Below are 17,495 nucleotides of genomic sequence, written 5' to 3'. Positions count from 1 at the left end.
ATTCTCAGTTTGTTTCAAAATATATTTTGTGTTTCTTCTATATATATTTTTAATTCGATCTCGTTATAAATTGCTTCACGCTTTTTACTACGGAAGGATCTAGAAGATCCATATGAGCAAAGAAGATATTAACAATAATTCCGACAAAACTTTAACCCTTCGGATAAGCGAATGTTATTAAACAATTAAGGGGTCAAAGTTTTTTTTATTAAATAGGGTATTAGATTTTCTGAAAACAATTGAAGATTGTTTTCCAAACTTATGGATGGCTTATCCGGTTTTAGTTGCATCTGCTAAATTTTTTTTTCTTTCAAATCTGAAGTTAATCAGTTCGTATTTCCGTTCGAGTATATCACAAGAAAGATTGCGTGACTTGGATATCTTATCCATCGAAAAAAATTATCGATCCTATCGTTGTAAAACTTTTTCTTCTCTCTCTTATTTTTTATTTTTATTGTTTCATATGCAATTAGAAAAGTTGATTTTGAAAGCTTGGTTAACGATCTTATCGTTGTAAAACTTTTTCTTCTCTATCTTATTTGTTAAAAAAGTTCCTATCCTATCATTGTAAAACTTTTTCTTCTCTCTTATTTTTTATTTTTTATTGTTTCATATGCAATTATGCATGTTTGTCCTCATTGTTCCCCTGGATTTTGGAGTTTATTAAATTGTTCCATTTACCGTAATTTTCATTGGTTGCTTGTGCCTCACCACTTGGTAAATATGTCCCATTTTACCAAGAGAGTAAGAATAAGATACATCCAACATTTAGCCAAAATCTCTAGTTTCACCACCACAAAAATATTTTGTCGTTGATTTTGTGTTGCTGCTTTTCTCTTAATACGGCAGTTAACAAAAATCAGTGGCCAGACAGTGGCTAATTCTTGCGGCAACAAATAAAACACCAAAGAGCTTCATCTTCTTTTATCAGTCGTCGTAAGAGAAGATAATCTTCTTACCGCAGACTCCGCCCCTGATAGGTACCTCTTGTTCCTTCAGATTCGGTTTGGTCTCCAAATCATCTTCTTGTTCTTCTTCTTCCTCTTCATCTTCTTCTTCTTCATCTTCTTCTTCTTCTTCTATCAAATGGCTTTCTACCTTCGACCTGGAATATCAAAAACCTAGTGATCTCTCCATGTATACCAAAAATGCCGCCCAATGTGCTCTTGATAACAAAACTCAAAAGGCACCCAGTTAAATCCCTTACCAAAGTTTCTCTGCAAGGTTGTACCTAATTACCAAAAAGAATAACATTAACCTTCTGTAATTACATCAAAACTATAGCAATAAGCTAGAGAAACAAATCTCCATATGAAAAAAACAATTTACTTGGGTCGGAGAGGGTATGGAGCTAGCTTAGCTTCGTCAAGAAAAATCTTATCACCATGCAAACGTGCACCATACTTCTTTTTTTCCAGCGCCTACGGTATACGTAAAAAGATTTAATCAGCAATCGCCGTACTTTCAAATAAATTCTTGTATATTAATTTTCAAATGACTACTCAAAGACATTTCATCATAGCTAAAGAACTAGTCTCACCTTTTCTACTTCGTTAGCAGAAGCAAACTCAACAAAGCCACAACACACATGCTCACCCCTGTGGTCTACAATAAGTCGAAAACGAACAACTTGTCCAACATATTTGAAGAACTTGATGCTGTAAAAATGGAGGATAAAATATCAGTCATAGAAAACTTGCTCTGAGAACGAGGGAGAAAACTAAAAGTGCGACTTACATATGTGATATTTTAGCTTTGAAAGGGATGTTGTTAACAAATAGCGTCCTTTTTCTTGCGGCAACTTCCTGAAAAAGTTGCATAGTAACAAAATATAGATTGATCCCATGAATAAGTTCTATAAATTACACGCTACGCATTTCTTCTGAGCTTGACATATTATGATGATAATAAGAACAGATACCTCAATAAAATCAAGAATCCAATCAAGTCCGTCTACTGCCTCATCTTCTTCTATCAGAAGGCTTTCTCGTCGCAAGTAGTCTTCATACCTGGAATATAAAAGAACCTTAGTGATCTCTCCATGTATACCAAAAACTTCACCCAAGGTGCTCTAGATAACAAACTCAAGAGGGTAAAAAGTTAAGTCCCTTACCAAATCTTGTGATCTATGCAATACCTAATTAACAAAAATCAAAAGCGTTAGTCTTATGTAATGGCATCAAAACTCTAGCAATAAGTTACAACCAGTGTTACAGAAATCGATTTACTCGGGTCGTAGAGGGTATGGAGCTTTTTCAGCCACATGAAGAAAGATCTTATGATTGTGCATATATTCACCATTCTTCTTTTCCAGTGCCTACAGTATAAAAGATTTAATCAGCAATCCTACTTTCAAATGACTACTTAAACACTTTTCATCATTACTATAAACTACTCTCACCTCCTCTGATTCGTTAGAGGAAGCAAACTCAACGAAGCCATCACCCACATGCTTGCCCGTGTAGTCTACTATAAGTCGAACATGAACAACTTCTCCAACATCTTTGAAAAAATTGATGCTGTAGAAATGAAGCAGATAATATTAGTCATGAAAAACTTGCTCCAAGAGCGAAAAAAGGATATTAAAGGTATTACTTACATATGTGATATTTCAGTTTGGGGAGAGAGATTGGCAACAAAGAGCGTCTTGTTTCTTACAGCAACAGCCTGAATTTAACAGACAAGTGTGTTAGCACGACTCTAAGGATCGGAGAAACGACTTAAACTGCATAGAATAAGCCATCTTTAGACTTTGTGGCAACAGTGTTGTTATTAAATGTCTGAGCCGGACATATTTTGAAGATAACAAGGACAGGTACCTCAACAAAATCGGGAGTTTCATCATGTCCTTCCACTGTCTCATCTTCTTCTATCACAAAGTTTTGTCGATGAAGGTAATCTTCGTAACTAAAATATCAAAAAACCTAGTGATCTCTCCATGTATACCAAAAACTACACCCAATGTGCTCTTGATAACAAAACTCAGAAGGCAAATACTTAAATCCCTTACCAAAGCTTCTCTGCAAGGTTGTACCTAGTAACCGAAAACAATAGCGTTAGTCTTTTTTTAATAATGGTATCATCAAAACTCTAGCAATAAGTTACAACAAGTGTTATAGAAACAAATCTCCATAACATGGAAAATCAATTTACGTGGATCGTGGAGGGTCTGGAGCTGTCTTAGCCACTTCAAGAAACATCTGATGATCGTGCAAATATTCGCCATTCTTTCTCTCCAGCGCCTACAGTGTATAAAATACTGAATCAACAACCGTACTTTCATACTTTTCAAATGACTACTTGGATACTTTTTTCATCAGTACTATAAAACTAGTCTTACCGTTTTTGCTTGGTAAGCAGAAGCAAAGTCAACAAAGGCATAGCCCACATGCTTACCCTCGTGGTTTACAATAAGTCGAACACTAACAACTTCTCCAACATCTTTGAAGAAATACATGCTGTAAAAGTGGAGGACAAATATCAGTCATGGAAACTTGCTAGCTCCGAGAAGGAAAGTGCAAATTTAAAGTGCTACTTACATATCTGATATATTAGTTTGGGGAGAGAGATTCGCAACAAAGAGTACTTCCTGAAACTAACAGCCAATTATGTTAGCACGACTCTAAGGAGAAAAAGACTTAAAATTGCATTAATAACAAGAAGTAGCCTCATCTGAAGATTCATCCTCTAAATAAGTCATCTTTCGACTTTGTGGCAACAGTTGTCTTATTAAACGCTGAGCCTGGCATATTTTGAAGATAACAAGAAGAGGTACCTCAACAAAATCGGGAGGTGTCTCATTTTCTTCTATCGGAAGGCTTTCTCGTCGAAGGTAGTCTTTGTAGCTGAAATTTCAAAAAAACCTAGTGATCTCTACATGTATACCAAAAACTTCACCCAATGTGCTCTTGATAACAAAACTCAGAAGGCAAAAAGTAAGATCCCTTACCAAACCTTGTGATCTATGCAGTACCTAAGTAACAAAAATAAAAGCGTTAGTCTTCTCTGTGATATTGTATCAAAACTCTGGCAATAAGTCACAGAAACAAATATCCATAACATGGAAAATAAATTTACTTTGGTTGTGAAGCTGTCTTAGCGACTTTAAGAAGAATCTTATAATCGTGCATATATTCACCATTCTTCTTTTCCAGTGCCTACAGTATAAAAGATTTATTCAGCAACCCTACTTTCAAATGACTACTTAGATACATTTTTTCATCATATAACTATAGATAAACTACTCTAACCTCCTTTGCTTCGGTAGCAGAAGCAAACTCAACAAGGCCATAGCACAAATGGCTACATCGGCGATTGACAAAAAGTCGAACATGAACAACTTGTACAACATCTTTGAAGAAATCGATTCTGTAAAAGTGGAGGGTAAAATATATCAGTCATGCTCAGAGAAGGAAAGCGGAATTTAATGGTGATGCTACTTACATATCTGATATTATAGTTTGGGGAGAGAGATTGGCAATAAAGAGCGTATTTTTTAGTACGGCAGCTTCCTGAATTTTAACAGCCAAATATATATATATATATATATATATATATATATATATATATATATATGTGTTAGCACAAGTGATGCTTAATTGAACATAAAAACTTGTATAATATAAATCTAACAAACAGTACAATGTTTAAGAAAATTAAACCTGATCAGACTTGTGCTGGAGATTATCATCAGCAAATCCTTTGGTTGTCTCCTCCTGTTACATACATAAGTAGCCATTAGAAGACAATGTTGTAAAGAAAATAGTTGTCAGGGAATAAGAGGAATCCGACCATCTTAGGTTTACCTTATCCTCGGATGTTTCCTTATGTTTCTTGAGAATCTGTTTGGTCTCCAAATCATCTTCCGGGTGTCGTTTACCTAAAAGAACTAAATTAAAGTTAAAGTCAAGAGCCAAGTAAGTGAACATTAGATAAGAGAGAGCCACACAAAACCAACCCAATAAATTAGAGTCCCTGCTAGAAGTGGCCATGGAGAAGATTGAAAAGAGGGGTTTAGGTAATATTCCGGGAAGAGTCCGTTGAGAGCAAGTAACAAGTTATAAATACAATAACCCTAAGCTCTATTTTCTACTTATAGAAGAAACAATAAAAAAGGAACCTGGTTTGGGCTGGGCTTTTTATTGGTTGGTGGGTTTATTAGTATTATGTGCACCATGACTTATGTGTTTTCTTCTCTCGCTAAAACAGTAAATACATAGAGGAATCGCAGCTAATAAGTGGATCAGATTCATACCTGGTGGTGGGTAGTAATGGCAGATCCTTTCGGCCTCCTAGTTTTCAATTTTTAGACCAGCCAGACCAGGGATACATAATCAAACACTCCTCTGACCCTTACTCTTATATATAATATATCTCGCGTCCTAGCGAGCGGCATGGCAAGTAGGTGGTGCTTCTCTGGAAACCACTCGGCTTCCGATTTAGTCTGCTCTCGAAACAACCCACTTTCGGGTTTGATCGTATTACTAATAAATCTCCATCTCCCTCACTTTGGGCCTTGGGTATCATCATCACTTGTGATTCAGTTAGTATATATGAGCTCAAACCTAAACATTTTGGGCCTTCTAGTAAAGTCGTTTTCGTTTGTAAAAAAGGCTGCTGATTCATGTTCATTTTTTTGGTGTAGATTTATTATTAATTGCAAATTATGAGAACTGTTATATAGACGATTTTACAACTGACAATTTATGCCGACCTTTAGTAGATCCACGACAGACTACACTTCCTTCTTCATGATCTTGATGAATACCTTCAATGATACACGATCTGACGACACTTCCTTCTCTGCGTAGAATCCTGGCACACGGCTATAATTGTACATCGCTGGAGATCTCTTGCATACTTGCCTCTATTGATTCTTGAGTTGATTGATTCTATTAATCTGCAAATTTGTTAATAAATCGCAATATCTGGGACTCGAACCCAGACCTCTTAGTGTAGAAGCATTAATCAACCTTTAATCAACCAATGGGCCAAGGGGGCTTCCACCATATTCATTTTTAAAACCCGGTTTTTATTTCATTTTTAATCACTGTTACCAATAAATAAGACAAAAAAGATCAAAGAAAAGTTAATGGGATTATAAACAATAGTTTAGGTAAAAAGTGCAAGAAAAGAATGAATCTAAGTCCTTTTTTGCAAACACTTATATTTAAAAGTACAACTCTCTAGTCTTCTTCCCCATTTGAGTCCATTGACCAGAGGAGACAGTGGAAGAAGAAGAGCTTACTTCATCACTTCCGCTGTCAAACAAAATTAAATTAATTTAAAACCAAAAAATATCAACAAAAATGGAAGAATCAGAAAAAACTCAGAAATTTCACAAGGAGACGAAGAAGAAGAAGAATCAACAAGACGAACAAAACCAGTCTTCTCAATCACGTTCACAAATCAACAATCTCAACCTCGAGATGTCTTCAAGATCATCACTTCATTCATTACCACAAACAACAATTGAGTCACCACCTCCAGATTCACCAACGCTCTCTTCAATCCCCGATAGCCATGGATCTTCTCCTCACACGATTATTCCAACTCCTTCTGTTGTGTCAAAGACAGAGGCTCCTTTTAGGGTTACTAACGGAGATGAGGAGAAGAAAGTCAGCGAGAGTAGGAGACAATTGAGACCGGCAAGCTTTTCTTCTTCTTCTACTCCGCGTGAATCGAAATGGGCAAGTTTTATTAGGAAAGCTTTGCTTGGATTTAGGGTTACTGCGTTTGTTTCGTGTCTTGTTTCCTTCTCTGTTATGGTTTCTGATAGAGATAAAGGATGGGCTCGTGATTCTTTCTACAATTACAAAGAATTCAGGTTAAAGTTTCTAACTTTTCTTTTAGGCTTCACTATTTACATATTTGATGTTCAAGAAGTATCTGAAGATCAAGTATGTTTAGATATCTGAAGATGGTTCCTAGAGACTGTTTTGTTTTGGTTTGTTAGATGACTCTGACTTGGTCTAAACATTATGTGGAGTTTGAAGAATTTCTCTTGAAATTTACTGTGGAAGTCGTTAGATTATGTAGTGACTTGTTCTAGCTTAATTATAGTAGCTTGTCTTTAGATTACTTTTGAAAATCCTAAAGCTTTCTTGTAAATTTTTTCTTGAGTTTATTGATTCTTGTCATTTTTGAAAATGTTTTGGAGGAGAATCAGCTTTAAATGGTTCTTAGATTGATATGTTAGTACCTCTAAGACTATGTTTAGGTTTGGTTTTCGTCTAAGCTCAAAGTCTTCTTTGGTAGATGACTTTGATTTGGGCTAATAATTGTGTGACATATATATAGTTTTTACCTGGGAACTAGCTGTGCAAATTGTTTAAAACTAAAATGATGTTATCAACTGACCAGGAATATAAGACTTAGTTTAGGATTGATTTTCATCTGAGGTCAAATAGTTAGGGTTAGATGACTCTGATTTGGTTTTAGTCATTGTGTGGAATTTGAAGCTTTCTCTTGAAATTAGCCATGGAAGTCGTTTAAGCTAATGAAGTTATCTAATGACCTGTTCTTTAGATTACTATATTAACTGGTAAATGTTTTCTTGGGCGTGATTTGTTTTCTGTTTATTTTTTTTTGGTTGCAGGTTCTGTTTGGCTGCGAATGTGATTGGTTTTGTCTACTCAGGTTTTATGATATGTGATCTTGTATACCTTTTATCTACTAGCATCCGGAGATCACGACATAACCTACGGCATTTCTTGGAATTTGGTCTTGATCAAGTATGTTCTTTCTGCCTCTCTATGATTGAAGCTCTGTTCTTTTGTATCATAGCTTGAAACTTTGATGCGATATAACTAAAGAAAAGATGAGACCAGATTTTTTAGTGATTCCCATTGGTCTTTTCTGAATTCCGATAGGCTTCATCCTTGTCAAATCGATCCTATTATGTCACTTTCATCATCTGTTTTGTTGCAAACACGCTTCGTTTCAGGCCAAAGTACTGTTTTGGTGTTACCTTACCTATTCTTCTCCATTTCAAGAGAACTAAACGAAGGATACCATGGTATTTCAAAGAATAAAACATCGCAAGATGCTTAAAGTCTGAAAATTTATAGCTAAAGATGTGATCGGTTTCATCATTTGAGCTAAATCTCTCTGATTCTTGTATATACTTTAGTATTCGTCTCTGTTTGATGACATATCATTCATGCTACATCTCTACTGGATTTATTAAAGTTTTAATGCGGCTATGGCTTATAGTCTTTGGCATTTGAATTCAACTGTATTCCCGCTAAAATGATTTTGGATGTTGCAGATGCTAGCTTATCTTCTTGCATCGGCTTCGACTTCAGCTTCAATCCGTGTAGACGATTGGCAATCAAACTGGGGAGCAGACAAGTTCCCAGACTTAGCTAGAGCATCTGTCTCACTGTCTTACGTCTCCTTTGTCGCATTTGCCTTCTGCTCATTGGCTTCCGGTTATGCTCTATGTGCACTCCGGTCCATCTAAACCAAACAAGCGCAAGCTCGAGACAAACAGTCTCATTTTGTTCGACTCTCCAAGTTGTATCATTGACCCTAGCTAAACGGGCCCAGTTTCTGATTTTTAAAAGAAACTTTTATTTTATATGGTGAACAATAATATTCCATCTTGTAAAAAGATGGTGTGGATGCTCGTTTATACATTTCACTTTTTATCATAAGTCAGTATTGACATTATTTTCTTACTAAAGTAATAACAATGCAAGAACCTACATAGTAATTTTGTTACACTTACACAGCCGTGTGTATGAAATGCATGAGTGAGAATGCCAAATTACCACCACAATCACTAATAAAGAACAATTTTTATTCGATTTTGAATTATACTATACTAAATATATCTTTGCATATTATTTTCAGAGATGATCAAGCACCATCAGTATAATTTTCTTTTTCAAGCATTCGAGTCCAAGCACCAGCAGTAATAGTCTGAACGTGAAAGGTCGAGCAACTCCTCTGGAGACATCCTCTCTAGTTCATTCTGCCTCCACGCCGCAAAGTTATTGCGGTTCTGCGTGTCAGAGGCCAGCGGATAGGCCTCGGCCCTGTGTTTCTGATATCGCATTCTTGTGTATAGCCTCATTGTTGCGACGCAGTCCTCATAAGGATCTTGTATTCCCACATGAATATCATACCTATAATTAAGAAGAGCAGTAATTAAATTATTATTTTAAATTAGAAATCATAAATTGTAAATTCTGAACTCTAATCCAAAACAAACTTAACATTATGACCTGTTAAACTAAACCCTTAATTATATAAATTATAAATGCTCGTTTTAACCTCTAAAAACGAAATCATTGACACTAACGTAAACAAAATAGCGTATTTCTTTAGTTTGAAAGATTCGACTATTTTTCGTTGAGATTTAATTATTTTTTCCCCAACAATCTGAGTTAAAAGATTTCTATTTCTTAGAAAAATTAATAAATTAATTTTGCAATTTGTTTATGAAAGTATTTTAGAAAAACCTTATAGGTAGGAGGGGAACACATGTACGAAACTTTTGGTTATGAATCAATAATATAAAATATGAGGTAGAGAGTAGAGACAGACAAATCGAACTTTGATATGGATCGGACGAGATATTCCTAGGGTTATCATCGGTTGATTTTATTCCAATTTTTAAGTAACTTTTTAAGCTAATAAGCATAAAGCATGTCGTACTTTCTACAGTGATTAATAACTTTTAATCATGTCAAAAGTCGGATACCTTCTTTACTAGCTTATAGTTGTTGCGTCCGAATATCACACACGATTTGTTTGTTTTTGAAACGTATAATATATGCATGGTTTAGTAGATGAACTATTTGTTTTCAAGTTGAATATTGTTCAAATCATCATGGAACATTTAAAATTCTGATCAAATAGATTTTCAATAATTTATGATATCCAATGACGAATGTCAATTTGTAAACTATGGAAATGTAATTAAAATATTACCCGAGATAGGCTTGGGTTAAGTACTTGAGAGAGTTACTTAGCTTGCTTGATTTCATCAATGGAGGGTATTCCGCAGTATCTCTATTAACAACAAAAAATAATTGTTATAAATTGTATAAAATTCCCATTATATACATATGAATTGTATATAAAAAAAAGTGGTTAGGAAAACACAAAATTTTCTTTTTATCTTGATTTACAATTTTTAATAGTGATTATGTATTGTGATCATCTATATGAATTTCACTATAGCAAAAAATATAGTTAATTTAATTTTAAAAAATTAATTACTTACCATGACAAGAAAAGAATGATACTCAAGTTGAAGATGGTCAATATCTTTTTTTCTTTCTTTTGATAAAGGGTAGAAACGGTCAATATATTTCTTATCACATCTTTTTTTTAGTTCACTTTTAAGTATTATTTATGATCATAGATGGACTAAAAACCAAACATTATATAGCTTAAAAAAGTAGCGTTTCTAGTAAAAGTATATTTATTTACCTTATCATGGAGGAAGAATATTCAAGTTGAAGAGAGTCAAGATGGTTATCAAGTCCATGTCCGACGAGAATCCTTGCTTTCCCATTTCTTGGACGAATCTTCCACATTGGTTCTCCATTACAAAGAAACTCTTGAATCTTTCTCTGTGCGTGCTTCAATGGCATTGCGTCCCTTAGATTCTCAGGTCGTATCCCTGTCGTCTCATACCTATAATTCGTTACGGGTATCGTTGGCTTCACATACGTGTGGAATACAATGTTTTCGTTCTCATCCGTAATGCAAACCCTTCCGCATAAGTCAAGCGATCCGTCACTGCCTCCTCCAACCATCTTGCATGAGAGTGCGACCACTCGCGGTGACCTTGAAGACATGTAGTCGATTGTAGGGTTGTCTCTTAGGCCTAAGGCCACCATACGAGTCACTAATCCCTAAAATATAAAGATTAGATTGTCTATATGCATTTATGTTTAATACTAATGCAATTTTCTTAAACAAGACGTTTTAGTGTTTTGATAAAGATTTTTATGTAAGAAGAGTTCGTTTACAAATTCAAAAAATCTTTATGAAAAAACATATTTTAAAAAGAATTTTGAAATATTATTTTCACATGTAAGCATAATTTGCGCTAAGTAAACACAAACACAAATTTGATTTTAGGTTTGAATGAATTAAGACATGGGAAGATTATAATTACAGAATTGATGTTTGAGAGTTGGCATCTCTCTTGATGGATCCTACGAGCGTTGGGGCTTTCGAGGATGGTAAGACAGAATCTGCAGCCGCGGAAGCTGAAAATGTTCTTACATTCTTGTTTCGGCAATGGCCCTACATACGATATAATCCAAAATGAAATGAGAAAAAAGGAAATGAAAGACAAGCTATAAACTAGAGGGTAGAGATCAGGCCCGGAGATATATACCAATGAGATGTTCACGGAGGGAGTCAAAAGATCGGCAATGTTTGTTGCAAATACCACAAGTAGGTTCATGAACCGAATGATAAGAGATCCTCATGTGTTCCACCAAGTGCTCCTTTTTGTTGAATTGCCTATAACACCCTCCACATTTGTTCCTGCATGTATCCCATATGTTTTTAATCATCATTTCTTTCATAAACATTTTAGGTATGATTTCTCACTACATTATTAATTTACAAGTTTTACTAGTTAAGAATTGATTATGTATTGTTCATGTTCCAAAGAGTCTTATGCATACATACAATAATATCATTAGATGTCGATGGTACATAATAAAACTTATTTAGACCAATCGTGATATAGTTATATGATCAAAAGAAACAAAAATATTGCAATAATATAAATACCTTAGGGTTTCTGAGGACTCCATTGACAATCTGTAGTCCATAGTATAAATAACAGTAACCTCAAATATTTTTAGTTAGGAGAATTTGATTAAACAGGTTTATTCTCTTTTTTTTTTTTTAATGTCGATCTGTATGAGATTTGAGAATATATGAGAGTGCATGTGTGCTTATATAGGCAAATCATGGGGCATAAAAGAACCAAAAAAACAAAAATAAAGGCGAAGTTAGATGATTCCCTAAGTATTCTAACATAGACCACTTTTGAGGTTTTTAGGGTTTAAAATAAAATAAAAAAAGGAGATGCCTTTCTCTGGTGTGGTTCCAATCTCATGGTTCTATTATATAAGATCCAGATACGAAGACAGTTCGAAACTTCGAATCGTACGTTATTGAGCTTCGTTGGACATTGAGCGTTTAGCTATTTCTAAAACTACTTCAACTTTTTAGGTACCTAAAAAAATTCACTCATGTTGGTGTAGTTTTATGAATCTTTCCTATAAAAAGAGATCGACAAGATGAATTTACTCAAGTTGCATTCCATGATACAATATCTATAAGTTCAAATAAGAAAATTTCTTACCTTAGTCTATGGAAAAGCTTAAAATTTTGCATGAGCATTGTTCAAATATATATATCAAAAAAATTACATGAGCATTATTCAAATATATCTATATCCAAAAATTTTGCATGAGCATTACTCAAATTTGTCTAATATTATTAATTTTTATTCTAATTCAAATCCAATTTAACTATAGTCCCTATGTCCCAATATATATGATGTTTTAAGCTTTTTATTTTGTTCCATTTTATTAGATTTTCTCTAATTTCTAGGAATAATTTATATTAATTTAATAGTTAATGATTATTTAAATTATGCAGTATTTTTTGTATTAGTTGAATTAAATGATCAATTTTTTTTATTGTTTTTAAATTTTTGTGCTTTTATCTAAAATATATAATAATAAGGAACAGAAGAAGTATATTTTTTCTCTTTTCATGTGTTAAGAGCACTCAAAAAGAAACTTACAATACAATGTTACTATTCATGGCTCATGCAAATTCACTTATCTATGTATGCTGAAGATAATGGTTGGTATAATCTTTTTGTGTTTCAAGTTTTGCGTTTAGCGTGGACACTTTATTCTCATTGCTCTAGACATACTCATCCAGTCATTTGTATATCATTTACGTAGTAATATCACAATTGCCATTAAGATTCATTTTCATATAGTGAACCAGAGTACTATATTAAATGTTATCATGGTTTCAACATTCGAAATTTTTCTACATTCTTCTAAGAGATTCACTTGGGGTTTGACTTTTCTAAGTCTTACAATCCAAGCAGAAAGACTATCCTTTGACCGATATGTGGGGGCCAAGTCAAGATTCTATATATGTTTGTATTTCTGCTCCAAAAATATTCTAGATTTTGTAACAAATTCCTTCAAAAAGGAGAAATATTCATGAACATTTTATATAAAAAAAACGAGAATGTAAAGGGTCCACTGTGGTATAACACCAACTCACCAAGTATATGCACTCAAAACTTTTCCTATTTCTATGGTCAAACAAAAACTTTGAACACAATTATAATATATTTTAGATATTACTCACAATTGCTATATTATGTCTCAGACAAAAAGAAATAAAAAATATGAAAGATCTTTTATTTTAGTAAACATATATCACATCAGTGGGAAAAAAAAAATTCTGTACAATTACTAAATTATTTTCATTTAGCTTTTTCACTAAATTCTGTAAAAATCGGTACGCAAACTTTCACATCTAGAAGCTACAACTCTTTGCTCCAATAAATGATAGATAAATCTTTTAGAGTGCACATTATATTTCATTTGTTAGCATACTAAATCGTGTGGACAAATCTTTTGTTTCATAGTTTGACCCAGTTGCTGTATAGTATGAGCCCGAATTGGACTCATCCTACCAAAACAAAACCTAGCTCACTTAACCGAAATGAGATTCGGTTTATAAATATTCTGCATCATCTAATCAAATCTTATAAGATAGAAAATTTGGGGCAGTCTCCATAACACTTTTTTGATTGACATGAATAATTCCGAATGACAATGTTCAATTACAAATATATCATAGCATAAAAGGAGATGCTATATTAATTTGAAAGTTCTTTTATTCTTAGTTTAAGCTTTCAGAGATTTAGAGACTGTGTAAATGAATCATACATACGGAATATGTATTTAAGTTTAATTCACACCGAGAATCCAATTAACATGAAGACACCATGGGACAGTCAAACCTTCTATACCACTATTTAAAGTAAATGTACTTAGGGAATAACATGGACATCATGGGATTGTCCTCTTTTGTTTTCGTCTGCGAAATGGAATCAAAGGAAAGATTTAAATTGCAAGTTAAAAAACAAAAAGAAGAAAAGATGGAAACTTTAGAAAAATCTTAGAAAAAAGATAAAATGATGCCTCTTTGACCAAAGAAAACCATCAAGCTTTTTAGTTGGAAACTTATCCTTCAAAGAAACTTTGAATTTTTATCTTTGTTCAATATTTGGTAAAAACTTCTGATTCCGGTAATCTGGGATTGCTTTTTTTTCACTTTGTTTACCAAACGAAATTATCTAGATAAACAATTATGTAGTTTTATCAAGAATAATCTTTTTTTTGGTGTTATTTGAAGAGTCGAAAAAGTAATTATGAAAAAGTTGAGAATGCAAATAGTACAGAAGAAATAAATAATAATGCGGCAATCCAATACGATTCAAGAATATAAAGCATATATTAATATTTGAATATTATTAAAAAAAGTTTAGCTTTTCAAACCATTTGCCTTTTTAAAAAGAAAAAAAAAACAAGCACTATTTATTGAAGTTTGGATTTTCTTAGCTATCTTCTCAAAAAGAATTAATTATTAATTTACAAGCACACTTACCAAACTTTTGCAGCTCTACAAGCACTGTAACCCAAAGATTCGAATCTTAAATGTATAAGATTAGGGGACATAACCTCAAAAAACGAAAAAGGTTCATGTAAAAAACTAATTCCTTGACAACGGCTATATTGTTTTCTTCTCGTTAATTCCTTTATTTCTTTCCCAATTCATATATCCAACGACAACAAAAACAGCCTAAAAGAATTAGTTCGTCAAATTCACAAAAATGGTCCTTGTTGAGGAGCTCTCTGACGTATCATCACCTACATATGAAGAAAATCAAGCATATTCCTATGATGATGATGATGGATCATTAACCCCATCCATGGTGTTTGACCAGATCATGGGACCTTCTCTGATGCTTCCATTTCACGAACATCCTTTACACAGCCACTATAGCAGCACTGGTCAATGCGACGGATGCCCCGAACTTCGAGAAAACGGTCTCGATGGCTATAACTGCGAGACTTGCGGCTTCACGGTCCACAAAGAATGTGCTGAGTCATCACCAGAGATTAACCATCCTTCTCACCTGAGACATCCTCTAACGCTCCTAACACATGGCTTACCTCAACAAGTTGAAGATGACAAATGTCGTCTATGTGGAGAAAAGGTTGGAAAATTAGTATATCATTGTTCCATATGTGACTTCAGTTTGGATCTTTATTGTGCTCGAAACCCGCTTTCGCTAGTTGTTAACTTCTCGAAAGGTCATGAACATACACTCACTCTCATGCCAAGGCTTATACGCTTCACTTGTAATGCTTGTGGTCTTGAATCCGATCGATCTCCTTACGTTTGTCCTCAATGTGATTTTATGATCCATGAAAGTTGTATCTACTTACCACGCGTCATTAGCATTATACGTCATGAACATCGTATCTCTCGCACTTATTTTCTTGGTTTTGGAGATTGGAAATGTGGAGTTTGTCGAAGAAGAATTGATGGGAGATATGGGGCTTATTCTTGCTCGATTTGTTCGGATTATGCAGTTCATTCTAGATGTGCCACAAGGAGGGATGTGTGGGATGGACGAGAACTTGAGGATGAGCCTGAAGAAATCGAAGAATGTGAAGAACCGTATAGGATTGTGAGTGATGGAGTAATAAATCACTTTAGTCATCGAGAGCATGATCTAAGGCTTGAGGATGGTCTTACTAATATCCGTGATGAAAATATTCGATGCAGAGCATGTGTCCGTCCTGTCTACTCAAACACATTCTATAGTTGTATGCAATGCGATGATTTCATTCTTCATAAAACGTGTGCTAACCTTCCTCGAAAGAAGCGACATGTACTACACAATCATCAACTTACTCTATACCCTGATGACAACATAGTCATGGATTTTCCGATGCTTCGTGGAGTTTTCTTATGCTCTGCTTGTCGCCGACTCTGTAGTGGTTTCAGGTATGAATGTTGCAATATCAAATTAGATGTACGATGCGGTTCAGTATCCGAACCATTTTTCTACGAGTGTCACCCGCATCCTTTGTTCCAGACTTCACCACATAGCAAGGTATGTGTCACTTGCAAGCAAGAGTCGGATTATGTTTTGACTTGTATAGATTGCGATTTTGTTTTGGATTTCAAGTGTGCTACTTTACCACCTACGGTAAGGTATAAATACGATAGACATCCTCTTAAACTATGCTACGATGGAGACAAGGACATCGCCGGTAGTTATTGGTGCGAGATATGTGAGAGAGAAATGGATCAAAACATAATATTTTACACTTGCGAAAGCTCTGGTTCGACTACTCATATCGAGTGTGTACTAGGAGATTTCAGGTATGTGAAGCCTCGACTACATTTTGAGTTCAATAAAAAGAAATGGGAAGTGGCTTTGAATGGTATAAATCGACCAGGATGCTACAAGTGTGGCTTTCGTTGCGAGGGACCATTTTTGGTAGTGAGCGTAGACTATGATAATAGTTATGTTTGTTCTCTGTTATGTTTATGGAAAGGAGAAACTCTCGTGTACGATAGTATAAGATATTGAATGATATCATCTATATATGATCCTTCTTTTTAACATATTATTACATCATCAGTTGGCATCAGAATCAAGAGTATACAAAAGTTGAAGTACATGTGACTATGTCAGAATTACATATGTTATAAAAAGTTAAAACCATTTTGTTTCAACCACATGAGTTAGTGTACTCGAACAGAAAAACCATATTGACCACACTTAAGCGCGTGAAAATAAACGTAAAGTGAATCAAACGTAATCGAAATTGGGAAAATATAAAAAATATCATGATATAAAAAATATTAAAACAAATCTTAAGTTTGTTTCGGATAAAATAATTCCTCAATTTTTATTAATATTTTAATTTAATCGTTAATTTAAATTAACTTTAATTTCTAATCGCTAATTTTGGTTGATTTTTGAAATTCGTTAAGTTGACTAACGAAATAAACTAATGTAGTTAAATTTCGTTGAGATTCTATGCTAAAATACTAAACGACATCGTTTTGATTAAAAAAACAAAACTCAAAAATAAGACACGATATTTTTGAGGCTTATCTTATCGTATATTTTATCCGAGGCAGAGTTGAAATTTTTTGACACTTTTTTAACAGTTGATATTTTTTTTTTTTTACATTTTCTCAATCGAAATTTAAACCAAAACCAAACACAAAGTTTTTAGACATTGGTTGGTTTTTATTTAGGTAGCCAATAGCGAAGTATATTGGACCTGAGTTGAGTATAGTGGAAACCAAACTGAATCGGATACAATTTGTTTTATAATGATGAGGTTTGGATTTGTGTATTGATTTGTTGAGAAATCGAAACAATT

The 17,495-nt window shown here is 34.0% G+C and overlaps 4 protein-coding genes and 1 long non-coding RNA gene across 5 annotated transcripts; 2 read left to right on the top strand and 3 right to left on the bottom strand.

The window, feature by feature from the left end:
• Positions 1-1,029: 1,029 nt before the first annotated feature.
• Positions 1,030-4,327, bottom strand: LOC110226331 (polyadenylate-binding protein, cytoplasmic and nuclear-like). Its single transcript, XM_021017520.1, has 18 exons — positions 4,251-4,327; positions 4,078-4,157; positions 3,950-3,973; positions 3,776-3,845; positions 3,540-3,589; positions 3,341-3,458; positions 3,154-3,242; positions 3,011-3,034; positions 2,820-2,907; positions 2,600-2,667; positions 2,402-2,519; positions 2,229-2,317; positions 2,114-2,137; positions 1,922-2,009; positions 1,738-1,805; positions 1,541-1,658; positions 1,330-1,421; positions 1,030-1,231 (listed from the first exon to the last, which is right to left on the bottom strand). The coding sequence occupies exons 2-18, from the start codon at positions 4,128-4,130 to the stop codon at positions 1,204-1,206; spliced, it is 1,209 nt and encodes a 402-aa protein (XP_020873179.1). The 5' UTR covers positions 4,131-4,157; positions 4,251-4,327; the 3' UTR covers positions 1,030-1,203.
• A 12-nt stretch (positions 4,328-4,339) lies between these two features.
• LOC110226332 lies at positions 4,340-5,435 on the bottom strand. Its single transcript, XR_002330394.1, has 4 exons — positions 5,255-5,435; positions 4,806-4,888; positions 4,662-4,715; positions 4,340-4,511 (listed from the first exon to the last, which is right to left on the bottom strand). It is a non-coding gene; the product is annotated as an uncharacterized LOC110226332 (long non-coding RNA).
• A 733-nt stretch (positions 5,436-6,168) lies between these two features.
• Positions 6,169-8,657, top strand: LOC110226867 (CASP-like protein 4A1). Its single transcript, XM_021019698.1, has 3 exons — positions 6,169-6,826; positions 7,598-7,733; positions 8,270-8,657. The coding sequence occupies exons 1-3, from the start codon at positions 6,309-6,311 to the stop codon at positions 8,462-8,464; spliced, it is 849 nt and encodes a 282-aa protein (XP_020875357.1). The 5' UTR covers positions 6,169-6,308; the 3' UTR covers positions 8,465-8,657.
• Positions 8,658-8,764: 107 nt separating this feature from the next.
• Positions 8,765-11,546, bottom strand: LOC110226567 (RNA exonuclease 4). Its single transcript, XM_021018509.1, has 5 exons — positions 11,363-11,546; positions 11,138-11,268; positions 10,444-10,871; positions 9,940-10,020; positions 8,765-9,131 (listed from the first exon to the last, which is right to left on the bottom strand). The coding sequence occupies exons 1-5, from the start codon at positions 11,544-11,546 to the stop codon at positions 8,891-8,893; spliced, it is 1,065 nt and encodes a 354-aa protein (XP_020874168.1). The 3' UTR covers positions 8,765-8,890.
• Positions 11,547-14,841: 3,295 nt separating this feature from the next.
• Positions 14,842-16,725, top strand: LOC110226715. Its single transcript, XM_021019227.1, has one exon. It carries the CDS (start codon positions 14,915-14,917, stop codon positions 16,688-16,690), a length of 1,776 nt encoding a protein of 591 aa, XP_020874886.1. The 5' UTR covers positions 14,842-14,914; the 3' UTR covers positions 16,691-16,725.
• Positions 16,726-17,495: the final 770 nt, after the last annotated feature.

This window comes from Arabidopsis lyrata (assembly GCF_000004255.2).
Source record: "Arabidopsis lyrata subsp. lyrata unplaced genomic scaffold ARALYscaffold_7, whole genome shotgun sequence".
NCBI classification, from domain to species: domain Eukaryota; kingdom Viridiplantae; phylum Streptophyta; class Magnoliopsida; order Brassicales; family Brassicaceae; genus Arabidopsis; species Arabidopsis lyrata.
The sequence above is the reverse complement of the archived record's forward strand: the minus strand, read 5'-3'. Positions and strand labels throughout refer to the sequence as shown.